This window comes from Pyrgilauda ruficollis, unplaced genomic scaffold (genome assembly GCF_017590135.1).
Source record: "Pyrgilauda ruficollis isolate IOZ18807 unplaced genomic scaffold, ASM1759013v1 scaffold48, whole genome shotgun sequence".
In the NCBI taxonomy this organism is placed as follows: Eukaryota; Metazoa; Chordata; class Aves; order Passeriformes; family Passeridae; genus Pyrgilauda; species Pyrgilauda ruficollis.
In genome coordinates this window covers 8,665,708-8,692,298 of record NW_024526377.1, presented here as the reverse complement: position 1 = coordinate 8,692,298, position 26,591 = coordinate 8,665,708, and the positions used below count along the sequence as shown (strand labels likewise).

General features: G+C 39.0%; 1 protein-coding gene across 9 annotated transcripts in view; it reads left to right on the top strand.

The window, feature by feature from the left end:
• The window catches only part of PTK2 (protein tyrosine kinase 2), a 187,765-nt gene that overhangs the window by 122,191 nt on the left and 38,983 nt on the right, over positions 1-26,591 (top strand). For 4 of the 9 annotated variants that reach the window (XM_041479493.1, XM_041479495.1, XM_041479487.1 and 1 more), the window contains 10 exons: positions 2,171-2,311; positions 3,030-3,107; positions 4,098-4,205; positions 5,150-5,267; positions 11,613-11,643; positions 12,395-12,447; positions 19,468-19,551; positions 20,710-20,727; positions 24,387-24,443; positions 25,817-25,837. In XM_041479493.1, the coding sequence (XP_041335427.1) occupies positions 2,171-2,311; positions 3,030-3,107; positions 4,098-4,205; positions 5,150-5,267; positions 11,613-11,643; positions 12,395-12,447; positions 19,468-19,551; positions 20,710-20,727; positions 24,387-24,443; positions 25,817-25,837 (709 nt within the window). The remainder of the gene's footprint in view (positions 1-2,170; positions 2,312-3,029; positions 3,108-4,097; positions 4,206-5,149; positions 5,268-11,612; positions 11,644-12,394; positions 12,448-19,467; positions 19,552-20,709; positions 20,728-24,386; positions 24,444-25,816; positions 25,838-26,591) is intronic. The other 5 variants (XM_041479489.1, XM_041479488.1, XM_041479492.1 and 2 more) reach the window with 3 other exon arrangements.

Here is a 26,591-nt window from a genome sequence, read left to right as displayed (position 1 = left end):
CGTCTGTTGTGGAAGAGGTGTGGTTTTGGGGGCTGTTCAGCCTGGAGAAGAGAAGAAAACTGGGGAAACCTGAGAGCTCCTTCCAGTGCCTAAAGGGGCTGGAAGAGAGCTGGGGAGGGACTTGGGACAAGGGATGGAGTGACAGGACACAGGGAATACTTCGCACTGACAGAGAGTGGGGCTGGATGGGATATTGGGAAGAAATTCTTCCCTGTGGGGGTGGTGAGGCCCTGGCACAGGTTGCCCAAAGGAGCTGTGGCTGCTCCATTCCTGGAATTGTCCAAGGCCAGGTTGGACAGGGCTTGGAGCAGCCTGGGACAGTGGAAGGTGTCCCTGCTCATTGCAGGGCATGGAACAAGATGGGCTTTAAAGTTCCTTCTGACCCAAACCAGCCTGTGACTCTAAGGGACTTTCTATCTTTACACCATGCTCACGATCTTAAAATTTGAAGTGATCAGTTCTTCTTGGTGGATTGAAAAGAGCCAGATAACATATGCCAGCATTCCTGGCAGGAAATGTGATGCTGGAATTGGTCAGGAAAACAACCCATGGGCAGAATAAAGTATCTTTCATCAACTGGGTGGCTGAAATACTTAGGACACCTTGGGCTGGCAAATGCTTTTTTATTTTGTTGTGTCTTGCTCCTGGTATTTGCCAGTGATAAGCTAAGGCTGAGGTTTGCACTTGCCTTGAAGCTGGTTTTCTCTGTAAAAATAAAGATAACAGGGAGGTCCAGTGTAGAGTGGCTGAGTCCTTACAAAGCCTGAGGCAGCTCTGGGTGCTCCAGGGAAGTTTCCTGACTGCCAAAGGCTCTGCAGCCTCCTTAAGGATCCACCTGAGAGCTGGTTCTGCTAAATTGACAAAAGAATTTGAAATTACACCAAAGTTACAGATTTCTTTGTTAATTTGACAGTATAGTATGTGCTGAGAGGGTTTTTTTTTCCAACCTGTGTATGCATCATTGCAAAACTGATCATTTTGTGAATATGCAGCACCCTTGGATTACTGCTGCTGGAGTAACTCATAAACACTCCACAGAAACATTTCTGGCTGTTTTGACTTCTGAAAGTTCTGTAAAGGCTTTCTAAAAATGAGCGTCTAATCTGCCTGGAAGTGCTAACGACCAAAGGAAGTTGGTGTTTGTGTAGTGCCTGGGGCTGTTAACAGGCAGTGTGGGAGAATAAAGAGTTTTACTGCTGTTAAAATGGGACATTCAGATTTGTTTGCATGGAGGAACAGTGGTAATTCCTGTCTTAACCATGACATATTGCAAAGATAAGCATGGTTTTGCTTTCTGTCATTGTTGGTAGTTGGAAGATGTATTAGAAATGGGGTTTTAAGGCCATTCAGTCACTTTAGACAGATGTTTTCATTCACAATTCTTGATGGCTTGTTCAGATTGGGGGCATCTTAGAGATGCTGCTTCTCAGGCCCTATTTTTATTTTCATATGAGTGGCTGCCTTTAAGGGATTATACATTATGTACTGGCAGGTAATTAATTTTTTTTCAAGTGTTAGTTTAACTATCCTTTGTGCTGCTCTAAGTGGTTATTTGTACCCTGATAACAGGTAATAAAGTGCTAGACAACATAGTCAATATAGGTTAATTTAAATGTTTGGTTTACTTTTTGCATTCAGTCTACTACTTAAATTTCATCTTTTTATACTGAAGTTTTTTTGCTTATTATCAGACTGAAAGAATCCACTTTATTATGGATAGTCTAAGTTACTGTGTGCAGAGATTAGGCTAGAGCTGCAGCTGCCTTGTTATTGGCAGGTAAGAGAGAGAATGGTGGCTTAGGTTTAGATGCTTATATGAAGGTATAAATTATTCAGTGTTTTTTTTGTATTGGGACACAGTTCAGGAGCTGAGAGAAATGAGGAACTTAGAACAAATATTCCTAGAAGGGTTAACATGTGGTCTAACTTATTTAAAATGTTATTACATATCCTCTCTGTGATATAGCAGAAGTAATGTTGATCCTAAGCAGAAGTTAAAAGGCAGAACTGCTGCTTATTTTGAAGCTTTTTTTATTCCTTGAGAATTGTCTGCTTTTTTTTTTGTTGATAAAGACACTGTTAGTACTACTAAGTGACCAAAAATCTTAAAATATCCCTCAGCTATTAGATTTTAAATAATTATTCTCCAAATATTCTCTTTAATACACAGGCCAAAACACTACGGAAATTAATCCAGCAAACATTTCGACAATTTGCCAACCTCAACAGAGAAGAAAGCATTTTGAAGTTCTTTGAGATCCTCTCTCCAGTGTACAGATTTGACAAGGAATGCTTCAAGTGTGCTCTTGGTGTAAGTAGAGGAATGTGACAGTCATTAGAATCCATTCTGGAGTTTTAAGTCCAAATGCTTTTGCTCGGTTCTGCAATAATTTTTTATTATGCTTACATCCTTTTTTATATAGAGACAATTGGATTTCATTAGCAACAAATGGTATTTATTGATTTTATTTAGAACTTTATCCATTGACTCTTTAAAAAAATCATAATTCATTACTTGGGTAAGAATTGTATGTAAAATAAAATATTTTTATAGGTGTTTTGTTTGTGAAAGTCAAGTACTTATTCAGCTGTTTCCACAAGGAAATGAAACTTCTCAACCTCTATTAGTAAATTTTCACCTAATACCTGTTAATCTCTACCTATTTCAAGCAAATTTTGAAGAAGGGCCCCAAGTTTGGAAGTTTTGTGAAAATGGAGACTCCAACATAAATTAGAACTTGAATATCAATGTTCATGAGAAGAGGAAATACAGGAAATCCATAGTTCTCATGTAGACCTAAGATAAAATACATGGAAATGCAATTTGAGCAGCAGAGATCCCCAGGAAAGCAGTCATGAGGGGTTTTGCCACTTTCAGAATTACTTGATTTTAATATAATTTTGTTTGAAGAGTTGAAAAGCTAGATATTATTTACTAGAACGTGTAATTACCACATTGGATTATAGTATTCCATAGCAAGGCCTTTTCTTACTACTGAAATTCTTCCCTTTTTCCTTTGACTCCCAAGTCAAGCTGGATTATTTCAGTGGAGCTGGCAATTGGCCCAGAAGAAGGAATCAGTTACCTGACAGACAAGGGTGCAAATGTAAGTCTGCTTCTGCTTTGTGGGTTTTTTCCTCAGTCACTGTGTTAACAACCATGACCTGTTGTGAGCTGGATGTCACAGAAAGGGGAGTGACCAGTCTGGTCTCTGGGGTAAACACAGCAGAGCTGGGAGTCTCAGCATGTACAGCTCCTAGTCAGATATTAATTTGTGATTTAGGATCACAAGAAAAGGCACTGGTGTCAGGTACAAAGACTGTGTCAGCTTTACCACTGAATTTGCTGGCTTTTCTACCCGGTGAAGTGCTCACTTGCAGAATTTGAAGCATTGGTGGGGACTTTTTATCAATGAAACGTGAATTATTCTGAGTTGTTCTCATTCTTAGGAATGTGTAAATGCAGAGCTTTTTTAACCAGTTGGTGAGCACATCTGTGCATGCACTGCTTATTTACTTTCTTCATATCCTCCACAGCCTTTTCCTTACTTGATTCCAGCTGTATTTCAGTATTTCCTGTGCACCCCCATGGTGCAAGGGAGCTCTGTCCTTGACAGATCCTTCAGCAAAATGTTTGGGAACTTCACAGTCACAGCTTAAGCTGAGCCCATGTCCAGTTTTCTATTGAAATTAATTCAAAAGCAGTGAAAAGATGGGGAAATCAGGAACCCAGAGCTAAGAACAAACCCCTTCCAGCAGTCTGGAGGGATGCTGGGAAAGTGTCAGCACGGGTTCCATGTGGTTTTAACCTGTTGAGTTTTCTCTGTTGACACCCAGGGGTTGTTCCCACTTCAGCGTGTGCCTGGTGCTGCTCAACAGTGACCTCTGTGGGCACAGCGCAGCTGGGCTGCTTTTCCAGCCCCTCTGTGTGTTGGGAGTGAGTGTTTCTTTCTCTAGAAAGAAACAGAGAACAGACTTCTGCACGTGTAGTTTGGGGATCAAAGTCTTTCTGTGATTTTGCAACAGCAGGGATCAAGGCAAGCTGTTTTGCTGTAGTTTTGATTTTTTTTCCTCTTTTTTATGTTGTCTTTCTGCAGCCAACCCATCTAGCAGATTTCAATCAAGTGCAAACCATCCAGTATTCAAACAGTGAAGATAAGGACAGAAAAGGGATGCTGCAACTCAAGATAGCTGGTGCCCCTGAGGTATGTTTTTGATATTGTATATGGTGATAAACTTGCTACTTTGTTTTTCCTTGCAAGGAGTGGGGTGTAGCGTACTCCTAATGTGGATATTCTCTATATTGTACTTATGTTCTGGGTTTGGATTTAAAATAAATTTAAAGTTCATTCATGTTTTACATTTTGTATCTGGTACCTGTAGATTTTTATATTCATAGAAGAAGCTTCTTATGAAAACAGTAGCTCTTAAATGCAATTTAATAGTAGCCTGTGCATATGTACTGTATCCTAAAGAGGAAACAGAGCAATTCCACTTTTATGTAAGGAGGAAGTATGAAAGAAGGAAAATTTGTTCCCTTGTATTACATGGAAGCATTGCTGGATGTGAAATCAAATCTTTTCCTTGGTCCAGTGCACCAGAAAACAGTGGAAGAGCAGGATTGAGGGAGGGTGGCAGATCTGTGCAGAGAATGATGAATGTTGGTGATATTGAAATTAACAGCTTGCCTGTATGTCTCTTACCTCTTCTTCCACTGTACATTTTTATTTTTTTTTAAATCTTTCTTGAAATTGGAAAGGGCTGTTTTTAGGCAAAGAACAAATTGCTGCAGAGGGTGGGGAAAAGATACCACCTGTAAGAGCTTTAAGAAATAAGCAACTTCTTCAGAACTGTCTTAATTATAACCCTGAAAGTCATAGCAGTTGTATTCAACAATGGTTTACACTTCATAAGCCCAAATTAACACTACATTAGGTGCAGGGTTTTATCAGCTGTGCTTTCTGAACCTCCTGTTTGAAATTTGCTGCACAGAAGTTAAATCAGGAATCTCCCTGCTCACCCACAATCTTCTGTTTACGCTTTGCAGGCGTGTGTAAAGTTCTGATGCAATGACACAGCTGTTCCACTCAGTGTTTGCAACTGCAATAATTCCTCTTTGTTGGTGCCTTGTTTTTTTTCCCTTCTGTAGCCTCTGACAGTGACAGCACCATCCTTAACCATTGCAGAGAACATGGCAGACCTGATCGACGGCTACTGCCGCCTGGTCAACGGGGCCACGCAGTCCTTCATCATCAGGCCTCAGAAAGGTAAGGACACCTCCATCCTCACAGCTGCTCACAGGTCATTCTGCATTTTAATACGAGGCAGCAGAAAAACCCTCACTTGGAGGCTCTTTTCTTTCAGGGAGGAGCCATGAGAAACGCTGATAGTAAATTGTCACTGCATCAAAAATTGCTTACTGGCTGAGAATTTAGGCTGATGTCAGCATCACTGCTTTACACTAATTCCAAACTTAACTGGCAGAAGTGAATTGTAATTATTAAAGTTACTCCTAACAAGGGTGTGTTATCTTACAACATGATTCCCAGTATACAAGGGGAAATTCACTGAGGTTGGTTAAGGGTGCATTTGGATAAGTAGTAATTTTTTAGTTTCTGCCTTTTTCCTAGATACTCAAATATCTCCACTTAAAAAATAAAACCTCGAGAGGTCTCATGAGTTTGTCTCATAAAATAGAATTAAAGCAGAGATACATTTTGTAGTGGCTATCAATTGTTTTTGTAGCATCTCTCAAGAAGTGAGGTGACATTGCAGGTACCCCTTGTTTTAGAGAGAATTTGATTACATTTCATTAGAATTTTTTCCAGTTTCAGACAGCTTTAATTATTGAAAAACATGCAAGCAAAGCTGCTTAAGAATGAAATTTTTTTCTTTCATGTTGCTGTCATCTTTACCCATGAGAATTCATCCAACTTTCCTGCTTTCTAAAACAATAAATTATTTCCTTCTTCCATGTTTGTAATAGAGGAAAAGTACCCAAACTATCCCAGCATCTCTCCAATATGAAACTGAGTCTCTGTTAGCCACGTTCTTGCTTTTTTTCTGCCACAGATTTTCCCTGGGGTGATGTTGTTAACATAATTCAGGTTTTTCCAGGTCCATCTACAACATCCTCCCTGTGCGTGGCTCAAAAAATCCCTAAACTTAAACTTGAGCATTCACTAATAAAGAAACGTGATCTTAGGGTCTTAGATGTTTTGACAGCACATGGTAATTGTTCAAATTATTCTTAAATTTACATATTTTTTGTTATTTCTGACTTAGTGTATGTGAATGACCTTTAGCTCCAACACAAGCAGCTTTCTTAGAAGCTGTGTGAGTTGTGCAACCTTATCTCCACACAAATGAAAATCTTCCCTCAACACAAACTCAGCTCTCCAAGCCAGCCTGGTGCACAACTTGGTGATGATGAACCATTGCTCCAAAAATCAGACACTAAGAGGATAAGCTAGCATCAGAGATAGTAATAGTTTATTGTCCTAAAAATAAAATAGGCATCACAATTCAAGATTTCCATGTCCTTAGACTAGTATATGCCCATGAGTGGAGGTCTTTTGTGCCTCTTCTTTTCTGAGAAATCATGGTTTGGTGTCTGCTGAAATCCTTATTATTCACTCCCAAAACTTTCCTTCTAATGCCAGTGGATTGGCTGTTTTCCAGCCTGAACTGTTGTAGTTGATATTTTAAAACTTTTCATGTCTATACATGACCTCTTCCCTGAATTAATGGATGGCTCAGGGTCTGTCTCTGCTTTTCCTTTAGGGGCACATGTGGACTTCGTGCAGTCCTTGCCACTTCCACACTGGTGGTGGTGCCCATCAAAACTGATCTGTTCTATTTGCAATTTTTCTTTCTAATTCCTGTCTTGCTCCTACCTGACTTTCTTAGCAGCAGCTGCTACATCTTCTAGGCTGACTGAGCTCTCTGAGGGGCAATATCTCTGATTTTCCTGTGCCCTGCACTGAGGTTTCTAGTAGGTGTGAATGCAGGATAAATCAATGCTTCTGATGCAGGGTGTTTATTTGTGTGCTGTTCTTAAAACACAGAATTTTAACATGGAGCAAATGAGCAGTGATTGAACAGGAACATCAGGTAGCACTTTGGGAGCACTCCTCTTCATGCATACTTGAAGAAAACCCCTCCTGTTAAAATAAATTCTGGGTTTCTTTTGTCTGAGATTTTATTTTTTTGAAGTTCATAGCAATACCCAACATATTCATTAAACATTTCTTAGGAGAGCTTTCCCCATCATGATCTGCATTCCCAGATCTCTCCACAGTGAGCTTTGATTGTGTAAGACATATCAGAAACAAATCATGGAGCAACTCTTGATCCCATAGATGTGTTTTATCCCTCTTTTGAGCTTTCCCATCCCCTCTTTGTTGTAAATTTACATTTATTATAAGTGTCCTCATAAGCTGTCCTCCTTGATTACTAACAGAGCCTGGTTTTCTGATATCTGTCATGCTGTCCATTAATGATCCAGTTCTTAATTTGAGGAGAGCACTTGGTAATGTTTAAGACCTGGATGCCAAGTATTTGGCATTTGTCCATTCTGTTTGTTTTATTTTTCATAAATATTTTGATGTTCAGGTCCCTTTAGACCTATGTGGAAATGTTACACTTAATATTTGTATTTCCATGATCACACTTACCTCTTCTAGACCAAGAGCACAAATGAAAAAATTCATAAACAGTTGAACTGTTATCAGCTTTTAGGTTGTGGGGTGTTTATCACTCTCTACAACCACTGGAAAGGAAGTTGTGGCCAGATGAGGGTTGGTCTCCTCTCACAGGTAACAACTTACAGGTCATGAGCAAACAGTCCTAAGTTGCTCCAGAAAAGGTTTAAATTGGATGTTGGGAAAATTTCTTCCCCAAAAGGGTGGTTAGGCATTGGAACAAGCTGCCCAGGGAAGTGTTCAAAAATACCAAATCTAAATAGTTGGTGTAGTTCTCCACTTAAGTGCTTTTTGTTTTCACCCAGATTTACCCTGGGCATGATTTTCATTTTAATGGATTGGTAACATATGTTCCCGTTTTTAGGATACTGTTACCTCTGTAGTTTGGCCCCTCGCTGATTTTGCTTTCACAATAATTTTGGTGAGGTGAGGATAATTTACATTCCCCCAGGCTGGGAGCACTGGAGCTGCCTGGGTTCTGCTGTGTCCAGCATGGAGCTGTGCTCAGAGTGGAACCACCTGGACAATCCAGTGGAAAGCCCAGTCCAGCCATGCATATCCCATTTCTTTAAAAAATATAGAATTGGGCAAAAATGTTGTGGGTTTCAACTTGTGAAAAACAACATATGCCTTAACTGGGATGCTGTTAGTAGGAAATTTTGACTTCAGACCTGCAGGGGTACTAATTAATATTTGGTATTTTATTTGGGATATAAACTGTAAAAGGATGAGCACCAGCTTGGGCACCAGTGCCTGAAGTGAGCAGTTTGTATCCAGAGCATGTAGGCGTCTGCAGGATCAGGAGTTCCATGCTGATTATGTTTTTCTTTAATTATATCCATTGATGGAGGGATGGAGGAGGCACAGAATCATGGAAGGATTCCTTTAAAAATCATCTGTTCCAATCCCCTAGTACTACAACCCCTGTCTACCTCTGGTACTACTTAATAGTGTATGAGGTTTTTCTGATGCCTGGATACCTTTGTGTGGTTTTTTTTTTTAAACATCCACTTGCTTTTCCAGCTTCCCATGTCCATTTATAGCCCTGCTCTTGACACCTGTCTCCAGCACACAAGTGGGGTGTGTTGTTCCTGTAGCCAGTCCCTGCAGGCACCAGGCTGTGGCTTCCAGGCAGTGGCTTCCAGGCAGTTCTGGGTGCTCCTTCCTTCTTCCCAGGGCTGAGCCTGCCTTGTCCACATCTCCCAGCTCCAGAGGGTCCAGATCTCTTGCTCTAATGCAAATGAGCACAAAGCCTGTTATGTCCTGTGGAATTCAGCAGGGGACAGTGAAAAGGGGGATGATGAGATGCAACAGTTTTGGGTATGGTGGACCCATGTGTGCTGCTTGATTTCCCAGTGGACCTGGAAGCAAATATTCATTTCACTTGGGTCAGAGTCTCTGCTTTTCTCTGTCTATCCTCATCTTTTCCTCACAGTTTCCCAGACTACTTAAATTCTCACCTTTCCTTCACTTTCCCTTCAATTCTTTCACCTTTCCTTCACTTCTTTTCTTGTTTTTCAAACTCACTGTGTAAGACCTCTTCTATTCACAGTCTCCTTATCTCACGAAGGGCTGAGAAAGGATTTGCTATTACAATGGAATTAAGATTTTGTTTTGTTATGATTTATTACATTTTATTATGATCCTTGCTTTGCACTTTGCACTGATAGGAAACTGTTCAGAAAGTGGAGTGGAGCCTTGTGGGAGCAGAATGAGATTCTCTTCTTTAAGGAAATTTAATATCACAGTCAGATTCGCTCTTTATCTCCTTTAGATCCTCTTTGATAAGGTGGTATTTGACTTCAGCACTAGCAGTTGCCACCTGTGGTATTTCTCACTTTCTCAGGAGGTTGGAGGAGGGAAAAAGTCAGATCTGATCTGAGCTCAGTACCTTGAACATATGAAGCATTGTGGCCCTGCAAGTGTTATGAAATCATTCCTATCAAGTCTAATGAAATCATTCACTGATCTTTCTGAAGACCCCAAATATGATACTCTACTAAAAAGAAGCCTTAGGGGAAATTAAAATTCCATCTGTAGAATGGAGTGTGAATAGGATGCAGTTAACATGCAATGGAACTACATATTAAAGAGCAAGGAGAATTATTTTGACTAGCTGCTTATTAATTGTGCATCCATTACCTTGATTTAAAAATACAGAATAATAAGGTTAACAGTGCAATTTGGTGAAGTTCTTTTAAAGCAGAGAAAGACTCTTATGTTCCACCAGTAACATGTGTGATTAATCAGCATCATCTAAGCCTTAAATCCATTGCCAAGTGTAAGAGCAGCATTGGAACAATCAGCAGCAGCAGCATAAATTGGTGTAAACCAGAACCCAGGATGATTTCACAACTAATGCTAGCAGCTGTCATGTAAAAATTAAGGTTCTTCTGAGTGTCCTTTACAGCCCTGGGGAGGCCTGCATAGTGTGGGCAGAACTCTTCTGCCTTTCCCTTCAAGCTTGGTACCTTTTGCCCAGTTTCAGTCAGGTTGAACCTCTTGTGCCCATTACATTCTCTTTTTTTTGAGTACCTGTCCTTCAGTCTTTTACTGCCAGGCTGCACCTCCACACCATTGGTCTCATATTTGTTATTCCACACTATCTCTGAGGATCTGTGCCTTTTGTTTCCTTCCCAAAAGGTATCACTTACCCTAACATATCACAGTACCTTTATCTCCCCCCTGCTTATATAATCTTACTGTCCTCCCTCTGCCCCCCAGTTCCAGATACTTATTCTTGTCGCTTTGCTGAGCTGCTCCAGGGCTTTGAAATTGCAGCTTCTGGTTTCCCTTCTTTTCTGCAACTTCTTTTTCAACACCCTCCATCAGACAAATCGAAACAGACTGATGTTGCTGAGCCAAATGATGCTTTTCTACCTGTAGACAGCAGAAAAAATGAACCAAAATAGTGTATTTTACCATGTTGAGTGTGGTTTTGGGGTACCAGGCATTTCACCAGTCCCTTAATACACAAAGGTGAGATGAACCAAAATAGTACCATGTTGAAGTGTGGCTTTGGGGTACCAGGCATTTCACCAGTCCCTTAATACACAAAGGTGAGGCTGTTGTTTACACCAGTAATTCCTGGAAATTTTAACATAGGAGAAAAACAAATGAGAGCCATTTTCTGCAAGTGTGACCATTCTCTCAGTTCTCTCTGGTCACTGTATCAGAGCTACATTGATTTAGAGAGTGAAACACACTTTATTACCCATCTTCTCCCCTGCATACTCCACTCTACTGAAAAGGTGTTTTGCTAAAGGATTAGTAACTTCCCCACAGGAATGCCAAGGGTTTCATCAAATCCAATAGGAAAAATACCCCTTGAGTATGTACATCCAAACTCTCACACAATTACCATTTTCAGAGAAAGACTGGCAAGGATTTGAATGTAATATACAAAAAGCTGACTTACTGTCTGGCACAAAACATTATTATTGTATAGTCTCAAGCCAGTGTGAAATCTATATGATAATATGTGCTTTAATGATTTATTTAGGTTGTCTTACTTGAAAATCCAAGTTGGATTGAATTGTTTTATTTATATGTTAGCACTTAGGACATCTTGGAGATAAAAGTAAAGCATTTCTTACCAGAGAGATGAGATAGTGTCACACCTTCTGCAAGTGATTTATTGGAGTTATTTGTTAAGAATAAAAACCAGCTTTTATATTCTGTGTACGTTGTTTCCTCAGATGAGATTTTGCCTAAAGGTCTCTGTGAGTGGGTAGAAGGAGTTGTTGATAATGCTGCTGTTTATATATGTATAGAACATTCTTTGAGTTCTCTCAGTTTCCCTGAGAGATTGTGATGATGATTGTTTCAGGCATGTATATATTTCACTTTGAGAGAGGTTATTTGAAAACGTGCAGAAGCTTTAATCCTGTTTTCTTCTTGTTTATACAGAAGGTGAAAGAGCTTTACCATCAATACCAAAGTAAGTTTTGTGTTTTCTTTTCTCATATATTAAGAAAAATGTTTTGGAGAATAGTGATACTTTTGGAACTTCTTTATAATAATAATTTTTATTGTTGTTTTTGGATTCCAGGACAAATAGCAGGTAGGGCATAAAAAACTCACTGTAGTATTAAAGTACAGAGATAACAGAAAGAAAATCAGAGAACAAAAGTGCATAATGCATTCATCATATTTGACAGTAACAAAAGCAGGATGTTTTGGAAAAGACTTGACTGGGGTTCAGGCTGTTTCTTTGAATCCATCAGTAAATTTAATTATAGGAGTGATGCTAAACAGTTTGCACTGTTTATTTATAAATAACTACATTCAAATGTGATTGGTTTTCTATGTTTGACATGTAAATTAATTCAAAATAGTATAGGATAAGTCTTTTTACAGACAGAAACTCAATTCATATTCCATTTCCCACAGATCACACAGGAAGTATAAGCACAGTCAGGTTACACACATCTTACAAGTGAGCACAGTTTGGGTTTTGTGGTTTCCTTCAAATTCACCAGGTTTCTGTGAGTTGTTGTGCTGATTAAAAGCCACTCTCACTCCCCCAGACAGGCTGAAGTGGTAGATTCCTCTCTGGCTTCTCCCCCTGCTCATCCTGTGGCTGGGGAGGTGGCTCAGCCCTGCTAATTACAGTAGGTGCCTGTTGGGTTGAATTCCCAGTGTTCGTGAAGAATGCACAGCATTCAGCACTTCCAACTTCTGTTTTCCAGGCTGGCCAACAATGAGAAGCAAGGAGTGAGGTCTCATACAGTCTCTGTGTCAGGTAAGGCTCATCCAAAGCCAGGAGCTGAGTTTATTTCTGGAGCTGGCAGAGATGCAGGCAGCTTTTCCACTCGCTGCTGCTCCAGGGCTGCTGACTGCCCCAAACTGGAGCTGTGCTGCCTTTGTAGAGGAGTTTCTAAAGAGAAACTTTTATGCAACAGCCACATCTGTGCAGTTACTTCAAAGCCAGGCTGCTTGTCAGAATTTCCACTTAACTTTAGGATGAAGTAGAATGTCTTGGCTAGAACTGAAATTACCCGAGTATGTGCTAATTGTGATGGAGCAGCTTTGAAAAGGGAAAATAGGCAATTAAATATTAATCATTGCTTTACAGAAAGGAGAAACCTAATAGTTGTTTTTCTGCAGCTATTTAGATAAAAGCATTTAATTTTTGCTATTGCAAATGACAAGTTAATTGAAGGATGGGTATGTGAGGTAATGCATGTTGTTTCTGTTCTTTATAGGTTTCTAAGAATGCTCTAGGTTAACATGGAGTTTTTATGCTTGAGAGAGAATATGTTCCTGTTACAGAATCTTAAATAATTTTGAAGGATTGAGTCTTAGTCGTGTCTTAGTAGAAAATGTATTTCTCAATCAGTATGCATAATATTTATTAAGGAGATTTATAATATTATATAGTATTTATAGTATGATCTATATTATTAAGATTTATATTATGATTATATTATGTTTCAGTAGGTTTCTGGTATTTGGTCACAAACTTGAAGAACCAATACTGTGACTCAGTGGATTTCCCTCCCCTTAGAGGGAGGCTTCAGCCCCACTCTTATATTTGTGTGAGCTCTTGGTGGCAAATACTCAAAACCCCAACATATTTCAAACAATAAGGAGGAAAGATACATAGGCAATTAATTTCCTACTTCTCAGATTCCTTTCCCCACCCTTACCTACTTCTGAAAGATATGTAATATTCACTGCTTCGCATAGGAAACCTAAATAAACACTGCAAGAAAGCAGGTGAGAGGATGTGAGTTAAAATGAGGCTAAAGCTGCAGTGGGGTAATAGAGCTTCACCAGTTACTGTGGCCTCTCAAATAGCAGCTCTTCTTCCTTCAGTGCCTGGCAAGCAAGCATGCTAGATCAGGTGGATAAGCATGAGGCATGGTCAGCATGTTCTCTTTTGATTCTTACCTGTATGGCTCATTTTAGCTGTTAAAAAAAGTTGGAATTTCTGAAGGGATTAGCTCTGTGCTTTTGTAATTACTTTACTCACCCTCAAAAAGGGTAATCTTCAGGACAAAAAAGGCTGTCTGCAGCCTCAAATTTTCACTCCTTCAGTTTTTCTGAGCATGCCAGTAATACTTTTAATAATGAAAACAATAATAATGATCCTTTCTTGCTGTCACTCTGACTTTGCAAATTTAAGTATCCTGTGCTGAAGTTCTTAGGTGTTTCAGAGCACAAATGCTTCTTTCTAAAGTAGCATTTTGAAATTAGTGTAGGAAGTGAGTTGTACTACCCCCAGCTCTGGCATTGAGGGCATCCCATGAAGTTGGATGAGGAGGAAATGAGAGCAGTGCTGGAGGTGAGCTGCTTGTTCAGGTGAATGTCAGGGACTCTGCAAAGCTGGCTCCTGTGAGCAGTGCAATAAAATTAAACCGGCAAATATCATCCTCCTTCTTGCCAATACAAAAAAAACCCCCACAATTAGGTATTATTCTTGTATTGTAGGAGTGTTCTATATCTTTCCACAATAGAATTATTGTGCTTGGTGCTTGTTTTTATACCATGTTACAAACCATTGGAAATGCTGGAATGGTTTAAGCCAATGCATTTAATATTCAGTCTCAAGGGTTTGTTCTTCTTGTAATATAATGACACAGAACACATAAATACTTTTTGTTGTTGTGTTTTCCCCCCAAAGTTAGTTAAAATGCACTGAGTATGTCATCATATTAAATTTAAACCAGAGGCAGATTGCTGAGATGAACCCACATGGCAGGGGTTATTCTCAGAAGCTGCTTTCTGTAAGAATTTCTTGAATCCCCCAGGGAATCAGTTTGCTGTAAATGAAGTGATGCTTGATGTGCATGTGGAGAAGTGGCACTCCTGTTGTCAGATGGAGCCCATCCATCAGAGGGACAGGGGAGGCAGCAGCTGTGGGGGTGCTGCTGTGGGGTGCAGAGCAGGAGCTTTTCTCTGCTGTCATGGCAGTGGCTCAGAGCCAGAGGTTTCAGATAAGATGAGCTTTTGTAGCTCAATGACATCTGTAACTGCTCCACACCTTTGATGGTTTAAATCCTAAATTAACTCTGTGTTTGATTTCACTGACACTGCTCCCCTTTATTTAGACCTCTCCCAGTGCTAAAGATAAATAGCAAAAATGTAAAACAGAGATTCAGCAAAAAAATTAAGAAGTCAGATACATTTATAGTATTAACATGCTTAGGTCAAAAGGGAAGTTTCTCAGTGAGTTTCCCACCAAAACTGGGATAAGCCAACAATATCCCTACCAAGTGTGAAACATGATTTGGTGGTTTGAAAGTTCAGGTATTTGTCTGAAGCTTTGCAGGTTTAGAAAGGAGCCTGTATAAAAGACACCTTGTCTTTTTCAAGTACTTGCTAACATACTTCGGAATATTTCTTGTCTAGTAAAGTGAAAACTTGGTCTTTTCCATGTGCTCCAGTACTCCAAAGCACACAAAGATAGAAGGTTTGTAAATCCTCTTGATTTTTTTTCCTCCTCTAAATAAAGGTCCTTTCAAACTAGTGAGGGATGAAGTTGGTTTCAGGAATCCAAAGCAGCAAATTGCTGGATCTGGGAGTTTATGTGTTACTGAACCAGGTTTCACCACACTCCTCCTGCCTCTTGCTGCTTCTCTTTTTTCCTGGTGTTGTCTACCTTGATTCCTCAAATTCTGTTCCTTGCAGTGGACACTGTCTTTGTGTGTAACTAAGATGCCTGCCAGATTCCCCTCCTTTTAAAAAATATGGTGATTTTATACCTCAACACATTTGTGTGTAAGATTGTGAATTACTGTAAATAAGCTGAACCAAATTAGTTGGATTTTAGATTTCTTTGGTAGTCATCTGATGTTTTGGCTGAAGTTGCTGTGATTCACCAGAAACAATGAGTGTTTTAGCTAATAGGGAAATCTTACCTCCTTCTCCTTCTGCATCTGCATTTAAAAAAGAGTTCTTTGTACTTAGCCAAGGGTGTACACTCAGGAAATGGTAAGGCCAAACTATTTGCTCTGTGCAAATAGTATATCAAATGTGTAAGAAGCAGCACACCAGTTAACTCTAATTTTACTGACTATATTTCCACTGTTAGTCTTGGAGAAACCTTATTAAAATGCTTTGCTGTAGTGTAAAGGAACTTACTTTGGCCAGCAGTTTGTTTTTAAATAGCAAGCATTAGCCTTGGTAAGGTGATCTTGTATTTCCAGATACACATATTTCCAAAAATAATAACTTATCTGGTCCATTCTATATTACAAAAAGTTTTTCATAAAATGAAATCAGTACAGCAGTAGCTGCTTGCTCCCTTTTTACATAAATTCCTCCTGACACAGAGTTCTTTGGTTTCTTCTGCCCCTTCCTTGCTTATGTAAATATGACTAGGAAGAATAAATATGCTTTTGCATCCCTTGGCTTATCACTGTGCCTCCTTTACCCTGGAGAATTAATGAATTTTTTTAATCCTAGCTCAAATGCTACTTTCCATGCAGTGCCACAGAATATGACATTTCAAGCCCATGTGTTTCAGTGAGCACTGAACAGGCAGAAGATTGAACAAGTCTTGGCAAATTCTTGGCAGTGCTGGGTTAGTGGTTGAATTAGATGTTCTTAAGGGTCTTTTTCAACCTAAAGCCTCCTGTGATTCCAAGCAGTCCCTCCTGGCATTTGGATATTCAGGTACTGTTGTGAAATGATGTTGTGGGGAGGGAGCTGTGAGTGGGAAGATGACAGGAAGGGAGAGGTGAGCTGTCCTGCAGTAGCCAGCACCAGGGATGTGTCTGAAGGGGATTTTAGGATGTCCCACAGGCTTGGTGTAGCTTAAAGCAGGTACTGGTTTTGCAGCTTTAGTATGAGCTTATTTGGTGACAGCAGTTAAAAGGTCTCTGAAAATACAGTCCCTGTTTCAGCTGATAAAGCAAAGTGTTCGAGGCACCTGAGTAGCAAACCCCAGTAAACAAACCTTTAAGAGAGAAATAAGTATATTAAAGAGAAACTGGTTTGTTATCCTGTTCCCCAGCAGCTCCTGTCAGTAACACAGGCAGCATTTTAAACTCAGAGGGGTGCAGCTCTAAGCGCATCATGAAATGATGGCAGGAGTTTCTAATAATTCTGGTTGTGCCGTTGCCTCTCTATCCCATGGTTTAGATATATTCAGTAACATGCCCCGTGGAGGATTTGATTTCTTGGAGCAAATAGCTATATAGGAGCTGAAGGATTTTAGGATCTTGAAAGAGGAGCTTCTCAGCAGTTTTCCAGGTTCTGCTTTAAAATCACAAATTTTTAACATAACATTGTTACATTTCAGTCACTGTGATTAACTCCTGATCATGGCAGTGAAACGAGAAGTGCTGCTTAGGAGCAGATCCTGTTTGAGGGAGCTGCCAGTTTAGTCCTGGCATTCAGCTGAAATTTCAGTTTGAATTGAAAAAAAAAAGCCCTTGTTTTGAAGGAGGTAAGCCTGTTTTAAGTGAGATTTTATCATGAAGGAAAAAAACCTCTATGGTATAGTTTGTGAATAAAAGAGACTTTCAAGAGGTTTCCTATAAAGCAGAAACCAAATGTGGAAACATAACAAACGGTAGAGGAAAAAAATAATAAAGCTATTAACATGATGTCAGTGTTGCAGCACTTCAAAGTGCTCTGAATGAAGGAGATGCTGGCTTGTGAAAGGACCTGTGTGCCCTGGGTTGAGGCTGATCACCAGCAAAGCTGTGAGCAGGATGGAAAAACAATTTTATTGAATCACTTCTGCTTGCAGAGCACAGTGCTGGCTCTGTGACACGATTCCTGTGCTCCACATGAAGGTCTGCCCTGTGCCCAGGTCTGAAAGAGTTGCTTGTGCAGGACTTGTATTTCTTAGTTCCTTTTGAGTTAGTTGGTGGGAAAAAAGGTGGCCTTTGCTTGAGGTTGAAAAATTATTGGCAGTTTTTTAACGTCCATTTTGTCAAGACACTCCAAAAAGACAAAGCTGAGAAGTGTAAGTGAATTTTTAGATGAAAAAATTGTATCTTGAGCACTTAGGACTGTCTCACAGCTCAGCTTTGTGGCACTGCACAGCTCACTTCTGAAAAGAAAGACTAAGAGTCTTGCCATAAATGGCGTAGTTATAAATTCAAATTAAGTAATCATTAATTAATTTGAGGAATATAAAGACTTGGTTAGAGCTTTAGCTCTGCCATATGGTCACAGCACTGGGAGACATTCAAGCTTAAAGTTTACTGCAGATTAATTTCACAAACCTTGAGGAAGTCATTAGTCTCCAGGTTCATGGAGGAGGGAATTACTTCTTAACTCACCCAGCTATTTCACTGATTAATAAGATAATATAGTTGAAAATGTCCTCAATGCTAATAAATTACAGTATTTCAGATTCCCATCACAGTTGAATGGACTGGTGCTGTTATCTTTTCCTATTTTAGCCTGACTGACTAAAAGGCTACGTGCATAAAAAGACCCAGAATGAATTGTGGTGGCAGTCTGAAGAGATTTCTTCCATATCAGTGTCCAGGAAGTTCCTGCAATGATTCCATCAGCCTGTGGTGCTGGTTAAGGAGTTTTTATTCTCTTGTGCTCCTCCTATGTGAGCCTCTCATTAGATTTGAGCAGACACTTCTGCTGTGCAAATGGTACCAGTGTGGTGTGACTGGAGAAATATTCCATGCATGTTTGGGGGTTTGTTGTTTACATAGAAATATATTTGATGTGCCAACCCCGTAGTGCTCATTTGAGTTCAAAAGCTCAAAAATCAATAGATATATTTTTTCTGCAGGTTTTTGTTTTAGGGTTTTTCCTCAGACTGGTTCAAGAATGTGCAATGAAATAGAATGGGATGTTTTCAGGTTCAGCCTTGCAGTATTTGTCCTCCGCCCATACAGGGAACTCCAGTAGTAACTTTCCTGTAAAAAAAGGCAGTGAAAACCTGGCCTCTTTCTTTCTTTCTAACATAGTTACTGCACAACAACTGATTTTTTCCTTATTTTTGCCTTTTAAATTTTTTCACAATAGTTTTAGTGAATACTGAATAGAGGAGCTAAATAAATAAAGATTTCCCATGCAGTTTTCAGCAGCATTCTTGAGTACCAGTGAATACTGGCTGGAAGTTGCTGTGGAATGCTAGAAATCCTTCTATTAATTTTGTTATGGTATCCTCTAGACTCCTGGGAAAGCATTAGAACTTCTATTTTTTAAAATTTAAAACCAACTCATTAGAATCAACTTCCTTTTGCAGCTAGACTTGCCATCTTATTGAAAGGTTTTGTACCTTCTTGGTGATTTCTCATGGGCAGCTCCTCATAGCACTGACTCCTTCTTCTCAGCACAGTCAACAAAGTCCATCTAACTTTTCAACCAGCCAACCTACTCTTTTACAATACCCATCCTAATTGGTTCTAGCTGTGGCCTATTAGGGGCAATACATATATGTTTAAGTCTGGTGACTGCCATTTAAGCTGAAATATAGGTGTCACACAAGTCTGACACAACTTAGAAAAGCAGGTTGCACTTCTGGGATAAATGTTCTTTGTGTTGTTAATGAATGGTGTACATAGCTGGCATAATCTGACTTTTTAATGGGTTCTGGTGTTACTTCTAAAAACTGAAATATTAATTGCTCCAGAAAGGAATTTGAAGGAAAACACCAAAAATGTTTTAGAGTTTTCAGAGACATTTGTATTTTCATTTGGGTATAGAGAATTTTAATGTAAACCTTTACTTTTATGTTCATTCGTTGTAGATGTTCTCTTCAGTCTATTTTCTTTTATTTCCAAATAATTTGTTTCTGTTTTTTTTTTCTCTTTCCTTTTCTTGCCTCTTTGTAAAGGAGTCAATCACTGTCAGCATAAAGTAAAGAAAGCTAGACGCTTTCTGCCTTTCGTCTTCTGTGCCCATGAGTCGCCGCCCAAGGGTACTGCTCTGCTCTTTGTCTAGGCTGCCTTATTAACCCAAAAGCTGAATATACTAACTCAGTTACTGTTTGTAAACTACTTTAGCCTCAGGTAAACAGAGTTCCAAGAATAATTTCGTTATGTTTTCCTGCTGTTGAATTGGATTTTCGTGCAGCATCACCAGCTTGCTGGTCCCCGTTTTAATGGGGAATGTGTTTTCGAGAATCATATGCTACAATGACAAACAAATTATTTTATTTATACGGTCATGCAGCCCTTGACTGCCATCTTTTTTTTTTTTTTTTGTAAATATTTTGACTTCATTCTTGGACCCCTGACACAGCATGCTTATGGATGAAACAGAATAGCAACAATAAGCATCAGCTGAGATCACTTTGAATTAAACACGGACTACAGCGATGCTTTTGGCTGCGTACTGGTCCAGCACTGATCTAGACCAGTTTGGCTTTATTAGGGGTAAGAAGGATTTCCTGTTATTTATAGAAACTGTCTAAAATATTTGCCTTAGCTTGTGCTGTGGGGTTTGGTGTGCAGTAGGGCTGCTGCAGTACACGTAAAATCTGGTGTTTGTTTGAAATCCTCCCTGTAGAGTTGCTCTCTTTGTCACTCATTTAAATTTCAGCCTTGTACAAGTGCACAATGCTCTGTGTCGTTAAAACTTAGATGGTTCCATTTCTCACTCATGTCTTGGTCATAGCTCAGGAGTGCATTTCTTCTGGAAGGGTCAACACCAGCTCTGCTTATCCAAAGTCCTCAGTGTATGTGCAGAGTCAAGTTGAGCCGACTCATCTGGCTGTAGGAGAACTGCTTTTAAAGTACTGAATAAACCCAGAAATTGACTATTTTTTACAATGCATTAAAAGAGCTAGTTCCAGTTCCAAATTTAATTTTTGTGTACCTTTGTGTTTGAAAGTCATTAACTCTGTTTCATCATAAAAGCTTCTTAGAGCATATCTCTGTCCCTTGGGTTATAGGTGAGAAGTCTTAAATTCTGCTGCTTTTCTGGTTTCTCTTGAGTCAGGTATATAAGATAACTACAGTCTGAATACTTTTGGATTACTCATGAATTTAATAGTATATTTTTCCCTCCCTCCTTCTCTGTCCCCTCTCTCTCCCCCTCTTTTTTCTCTCTCCTTGCATGCCACCTGGATCTGCAGATGAAATTAGTGGGGACGGTAATATGTTTTCTAGTCTGTGTGTTACTAACGTGCAATATGCAACTCTTATCTCCATATACCACTTAATGCACATTTCAGTAATACATTTTATACAGCTTTTAGTGTTAAAAAGTGGTCTGCTTTGGGTATTAGCTGATAAGTATTGTACTTTACAGGCTGTGCAACTAATGCTTTCTGCTAAAATGGAATTGGAAAAGGAAAAATTCTACTTCAACCACACAGGGATATGGTGGTGCATGTGTTTGCAATGAGACTTGTGGCATGATGCAAAGAAGGTTTAGAGGTTTGCAAGTGTCCAGTTTGATGGAAATGGTTACAACATCATTAATTTGGTCAGTGGGTGAGAGCAGTGGATGTAACACCTGAGAAATGAGTCTACTGAGTAATGCTTTAAAGGCATCAAAGTGCTCCTTGCATTAAAAGAAGCTGTACAAGATAGATTAATGCAGATTGAATACATGAATATTAACCGGGTTTCAGCTATTCAAACTAATCATTTTGAAGACAGATTTTAATGTTTGCGGTTTCCTTTTTGAAACTTTGAAACTTACTACAAAATATTTAACTTATGTAGACTTTAAAAGTATTTTTTCTTCTGAAAAGAAGTTGGGGTTTGGTTTTTTAAAAGAGACTTTTGGCTCTTTTTCTAAAGGATTCCATCTGATGTTGGGAAAGAATCAAACTGCTGCTACTGATAGTGTGTGTATCTTTATTCTTCTAAGTAGGAGGCACTAAAAGGGCATAAAAGCAATATGCAAAGGACGGTGATAAGAGGAAATAGAGATCATGTCTCGTGGCCTTCCTTTCAGGGAAATGTGAAGGGGTTGTATTAACTTTTCATCTCCTTCCCTTCAGATATAAGCTAAAGATAATGCCACACAATTTTCTTCCTTTTCTTAAACATCAAAAGGACATTTTTTTCTTCCATAAATTTAAAGATTATATTTCAGATACTACCTCTACATAGCTTTTTACTGGAATACCTTCTTTTATAAATTACAAGCTCTGGTAAATGGGAAAAATTATGAAAAAGAGAAGTTCAAATGTGTGCCTGGATTAGCTGTTATGGATTTAATACCCTGGGATGTTTCTCCCTACATTTAATAAATTATTTCAGATACAGTGAAGCTCAGATTGGCTCATTCATGTGAGTGACCACCGCTATCTTTTCCTGAAAGCAACTTGTTCATTTTACCATCTCCAAGAATCATAACAAGTGATGCTGTTGGGTTTAAAAAGTGCAGGAGGGCAGCATGATGAGCCCTCTTATTAAATCTGAGTTTTTCTGGACTTACCAAGGACATCTGGAATTGCTGAATGTGTTCAGCTCTTGTAGGTGCTGTGACACTTCCTCCTTTGTGGAGCAGCCTGGGGACCCCTGCCCAGCTCAGGTTTACTTTAGGTTCCATGTAGGTTCTGCAATATCTCTTGGCAGACACAGTTCTGGGAGATTTTGTAACAATCTCAGTCTATGATTAATACTGGGCCCCAGCCCCTCTGTGAGGAGATCAGTTCTCTTTGTTCCAGACCACTTTGAGCCCATCAGTGTTGATGTCTGGATTGTATTTTCCTAATTCCCAAAAACAATGCCAGACATACATAGGAATTATTTTTTTTATATTCCTCTCCAGATTGTTAAATGTGGAACAAGAAATATTTGTGTAGTTAATTGTGTACATTTAATTTATTTGGATTGATTATGAAGACTTCTGGTTTCATGATGGTTTTGGGCAATGTATCAAAAGCATGTAAAGTGCTCTGTGCTGTTCTGAGAATGCTTTTAGTATGAATTAACTCATTAATTTAAAATAGATGAACAAGCCCTGCCATTGATCACATTCTGAAAGCACTGTTCTGTAACCTAGTGTTACAAGTGTTTGGGGTCTTTTTAGTGGCACCAGTTTGGTTTTCAAACTTTAAAAATTTTTCTTAATTATGTTTACAATATTTTTCATCCAGTCCATTTGTTAACATAGATTAAGAACTTTCTGATTTTTGTCTTCAACAAGTTCCTGTCACAATATTGGAGGGAAACAGTGATTTGTCTCCATCATGTTGGGGTTAGGTTTTTTTTTTAAAGCTTATTTTTAAAATCAAACTCAGACTTATTTTTACAAAAACATTAGTTTATAATGTAGGGAAGTAAATAAAATACCAAGAAAGATATAAGTACTTCTGGAGTGTTCTGCCTGTTCAGAATTGTGCGCTGTTTTTAAAATTTATTGCATTTTCATTAGGTGACTGTGTTTTGCTATGTCCCACATAGAAATTGCCTAGCAAAATTTAAAGTTACATAGAATTTCCCAATTCTGCTTTTACCTGGCATATTCCTACAGGAGTTCAAAAGAAAAAACAGCTTTAATTTTATTTAAGTAATAAGAAACTAGGATAATAAAATTACTCTTAGTCCCTGAAGTGTGTTGAACTTCAAAGGTTATAGGCAACCTGTACTTTCCTAATTGTTGAATATTCAGTTTGCCTGAAAACTGAGCCTCTTGCTTGTCTGTGTGTGTAATATTGATGAGCCTTGCTCTGGTTTCAGGACTGGGTTCAGCTGAGGGACCATCCCATCCTTCTTCCCACTCACTGTGGCTTTGCCATGGCTCTGGAAATGATGCCAGGGAGCTGTAGGGATGTATCCATGTGCTCCAGGGCAGATGGGGGAAAAGGGGGAGGAAATCATCAATTCCAGAGGCTTTCCAGTGTGTGGTCACCTGACATCAACCATAAAAACTGCACAGTGGGTTTGGAAATTACTGGGTTTTGAGAATCTCTCTTTGTGTTTAAAGTTGGTGAGTAGAATTTGACAGCCTTGAAGTAAAAAATGAACCCACTGTTGTGGACTGGCTTTAAAACCCCCTGGAGGAGTTGATCTAACGTTTAGGAAATGACCTCCACACACTGGAAGTTCTTTAGGGCAAGGGAAGGATCTCATAATATGACTTGACACCATTTTGAGAGCAGATGATGTGAAAGTTGCAATTTTAAAACAGAGGAAGAAGGGCACTGTCATTTTTCTGAAAATTTTGGGAAGTTGTTTCCAAAACCTGTCCATGAAGTCTTGAGTCTTGACAGCAAAACTAGTGGTGAATTTCCACTAAACAAGGAAAACTGTAAGAAAAATGGGGAAGAGAGTGTGGCTTTAAAAGGTCTTTGTGCTCTAGAAGATTCTGTGGTAAATAACTCACCTGGCCACACTGACAGTAGGGGGAAGCTGCCCTGGAACATCATTGATGTCTTCTGCCTGTTTGACATAAAAAATAGCAACCTGTTATTGCCTCTTTATTGAAGGTAAAGCAATTTAACTCAGTCATAATTTTTTCTCTTTACTGCAATGGAATTTGCTGTTAAAAAAGATTTTAAATCAACAGTTTAGGTGGGTCCCAATTGCAAAACTTGAACTTTTTTTGAGTACAAATGAATATTCATTTTCTTCTTTGTTGAGTGCATCTATGTGATGTAATACAGTTGGCACTGAGGTCATTATCATATCATGAATTATGCATGAGCAAGTTTTAGTCATGCTGTATTAAATGTGACCCAGCAATGCTGAGCTTGGGGTTTGGGACATACCAGCCTTGATACATTGGGGTTGTTGTTCTGGAGAATTGTTTTCATCTGCTTTTCCCGAAACTCTTCAATTCCTCCCTTTGCAGAGACTGATGACTATGCAGAGATTATAGATGAAGAAGACACTTACACAATGCCCTCAAGTAAGTGCCATGGGTAACTGGGGACCTTTCCTATCCAAAAGCTTTCTTGGTTTAGCAGGAACTGAAATATTTCAGCCTTATTTAATGAATGTGCAAAGAAAATGTTCTGCTTTCCTGCTATCTGTGATTTCACAGGGAAATTGGGGTTTTTTGGTCTCAAAATGTGTATTTTTTTTTTTTTATTGTGATGCTGAGCATAGCACTTAAAGATTGGATAAGATCTCTGTGATGAGAGCAAACAGTGTGGCAAGCTCTGTGCATTGCTGTCTGACTGTATCTCACCGTGCTCTGTGACAGATATGGTGCTCTCCAGTTCCATGAGAAAGGAACACTCAACTGTACCACATGCAATTTTGTTAAAGATGAAAGACTGCAGTAACAAACACAGAAATTCAAAGTTCTGCTGAGTCTTCATCTTTGAAGTAAAAACAGTGGTGCTGTAGGCACCACAAGGATTTTGTGTTACAGCCTGTTTGAATTATGATATAATCCTAAACTGTCATGGCCAAGTCATTTGACATGAAAGCTCAATATTATGATTTTAAAAGCTGCATCTGGGAAATTCCAGTTGCATTTGGGCAACCAAGGATTTCTCTGGAAGCAGACAATCCACTGGTTCAGAATCCTGCCAAAAGCATCAGGTTTGGTCAGTGTGAGAAGGGAGGATGGTGCTGAGCTGGGGCCACATTCTGATGAAGGACCATGAACTTGTGTAGATTTCTGAGCTCGCCCTGGGGCAGAATGTTTCATGCTCACTTCAGTGTTCACAGCATTATTTCCACGACTGTGGAAAACCTTTGAAAAGCAAGAATATATGTTTTACAAAACATATATATATATATATATTTGAACAGCAGTATTTGAAAAGCAAGAATATATGTTTTCCAGAAATAAACTGAGCATTTTTAATGTCATGCAGTTAAGTGACTACATATTTTATTAACACAGTTTCAGGATCAAAACATAGAGTGATAAATTATATCCTTTATTTTTTTAACAGATTAACTTTGTGTAATTTGTTCTTCCCCCCCCCCCCCTTTATATTTAAATTCTCATGGAAGTAATTACTTGTGGGCCCAGCCCTGGATGTGCTGAACACTTGAATATGGCTTCAATGCAAAACCCATGAGATGCGCTGTGGAGGGAAATTCATTAAGGGCTTTGCTGAATTGAAGGGGACTCAAGTGTTCAGCTCCCAAAGGACTGAGTCAGTAAAGATCACAAGAATAGGCCTGTGACTTCTGCTAATGTAAACTTTAAATTGCATCAGTATATTTCTTCTTTTTTTTTATGTTGAAAAATGTTTGTCCTGTTTTGATTTTAAGAAGCTCTATCTAAGTAAGCATTTGATTTTTCTCTTAATTGCACTGCAGAAAGCTATGGAATAGATGAAGGTAACAGGAGACCCTTTACCCATCCCTGTATGCTTGCAGTTTGGAATGATGTGGAATTTTTAAGCTTACTCTATTCACTTTCATTTAATAAACATTATTTATTTATAGTTAAACCAGTTAGCTTTGGGATTTTAAAGAGGAAAATGCAGTACTTAAAAAAAGAGATGAAAAAGGCATTTATCACCTTGTTAGCCAGCTCTACATGACATTACTTCTGTAGTGTTAGTGATGTCAAAGTCAAGGTTATGAAGTTCTAAGCTGGTTTGTTATGATTTTTTCTCTGAATAATACAAGCAGAGGTGAAAACATATACTGTGCTGCATGCTTTTCTGCTATTCCTGAAATATTTTTCATGTCTGCTAGAAATTAAATTGCAAATGAAATCATTCAATTGCAATTGATTACATGTTTTGCTGAAGTGCTGAGCCATTTTTATCAGTAATATTCTCAGCCTATTAAACTGTGACATTAACAAAATTGCATAAGGCCGCCAAACATCTCAATTTTACTTCAGTTGCACACTGGCAGAGGTGTAGTGCACCCAAAATTTTGCTCTTTCATTTTGTCTTTATTTGCCATGCTCTTGTTCCTGTATTTTTTTCTTGCAGTTACCTCTTTAAAAGTTCTCTGGGCTTTTTTGATGGTTCCAAAATCTAAACCAGCACATGGTGGAGTCCTCTTAAACAGCCCAAGGGATGTGTGCTGAGTTTAACAGCATTGGTATTGCCTTAAACTATTTGTGTGCTTTGTCTTT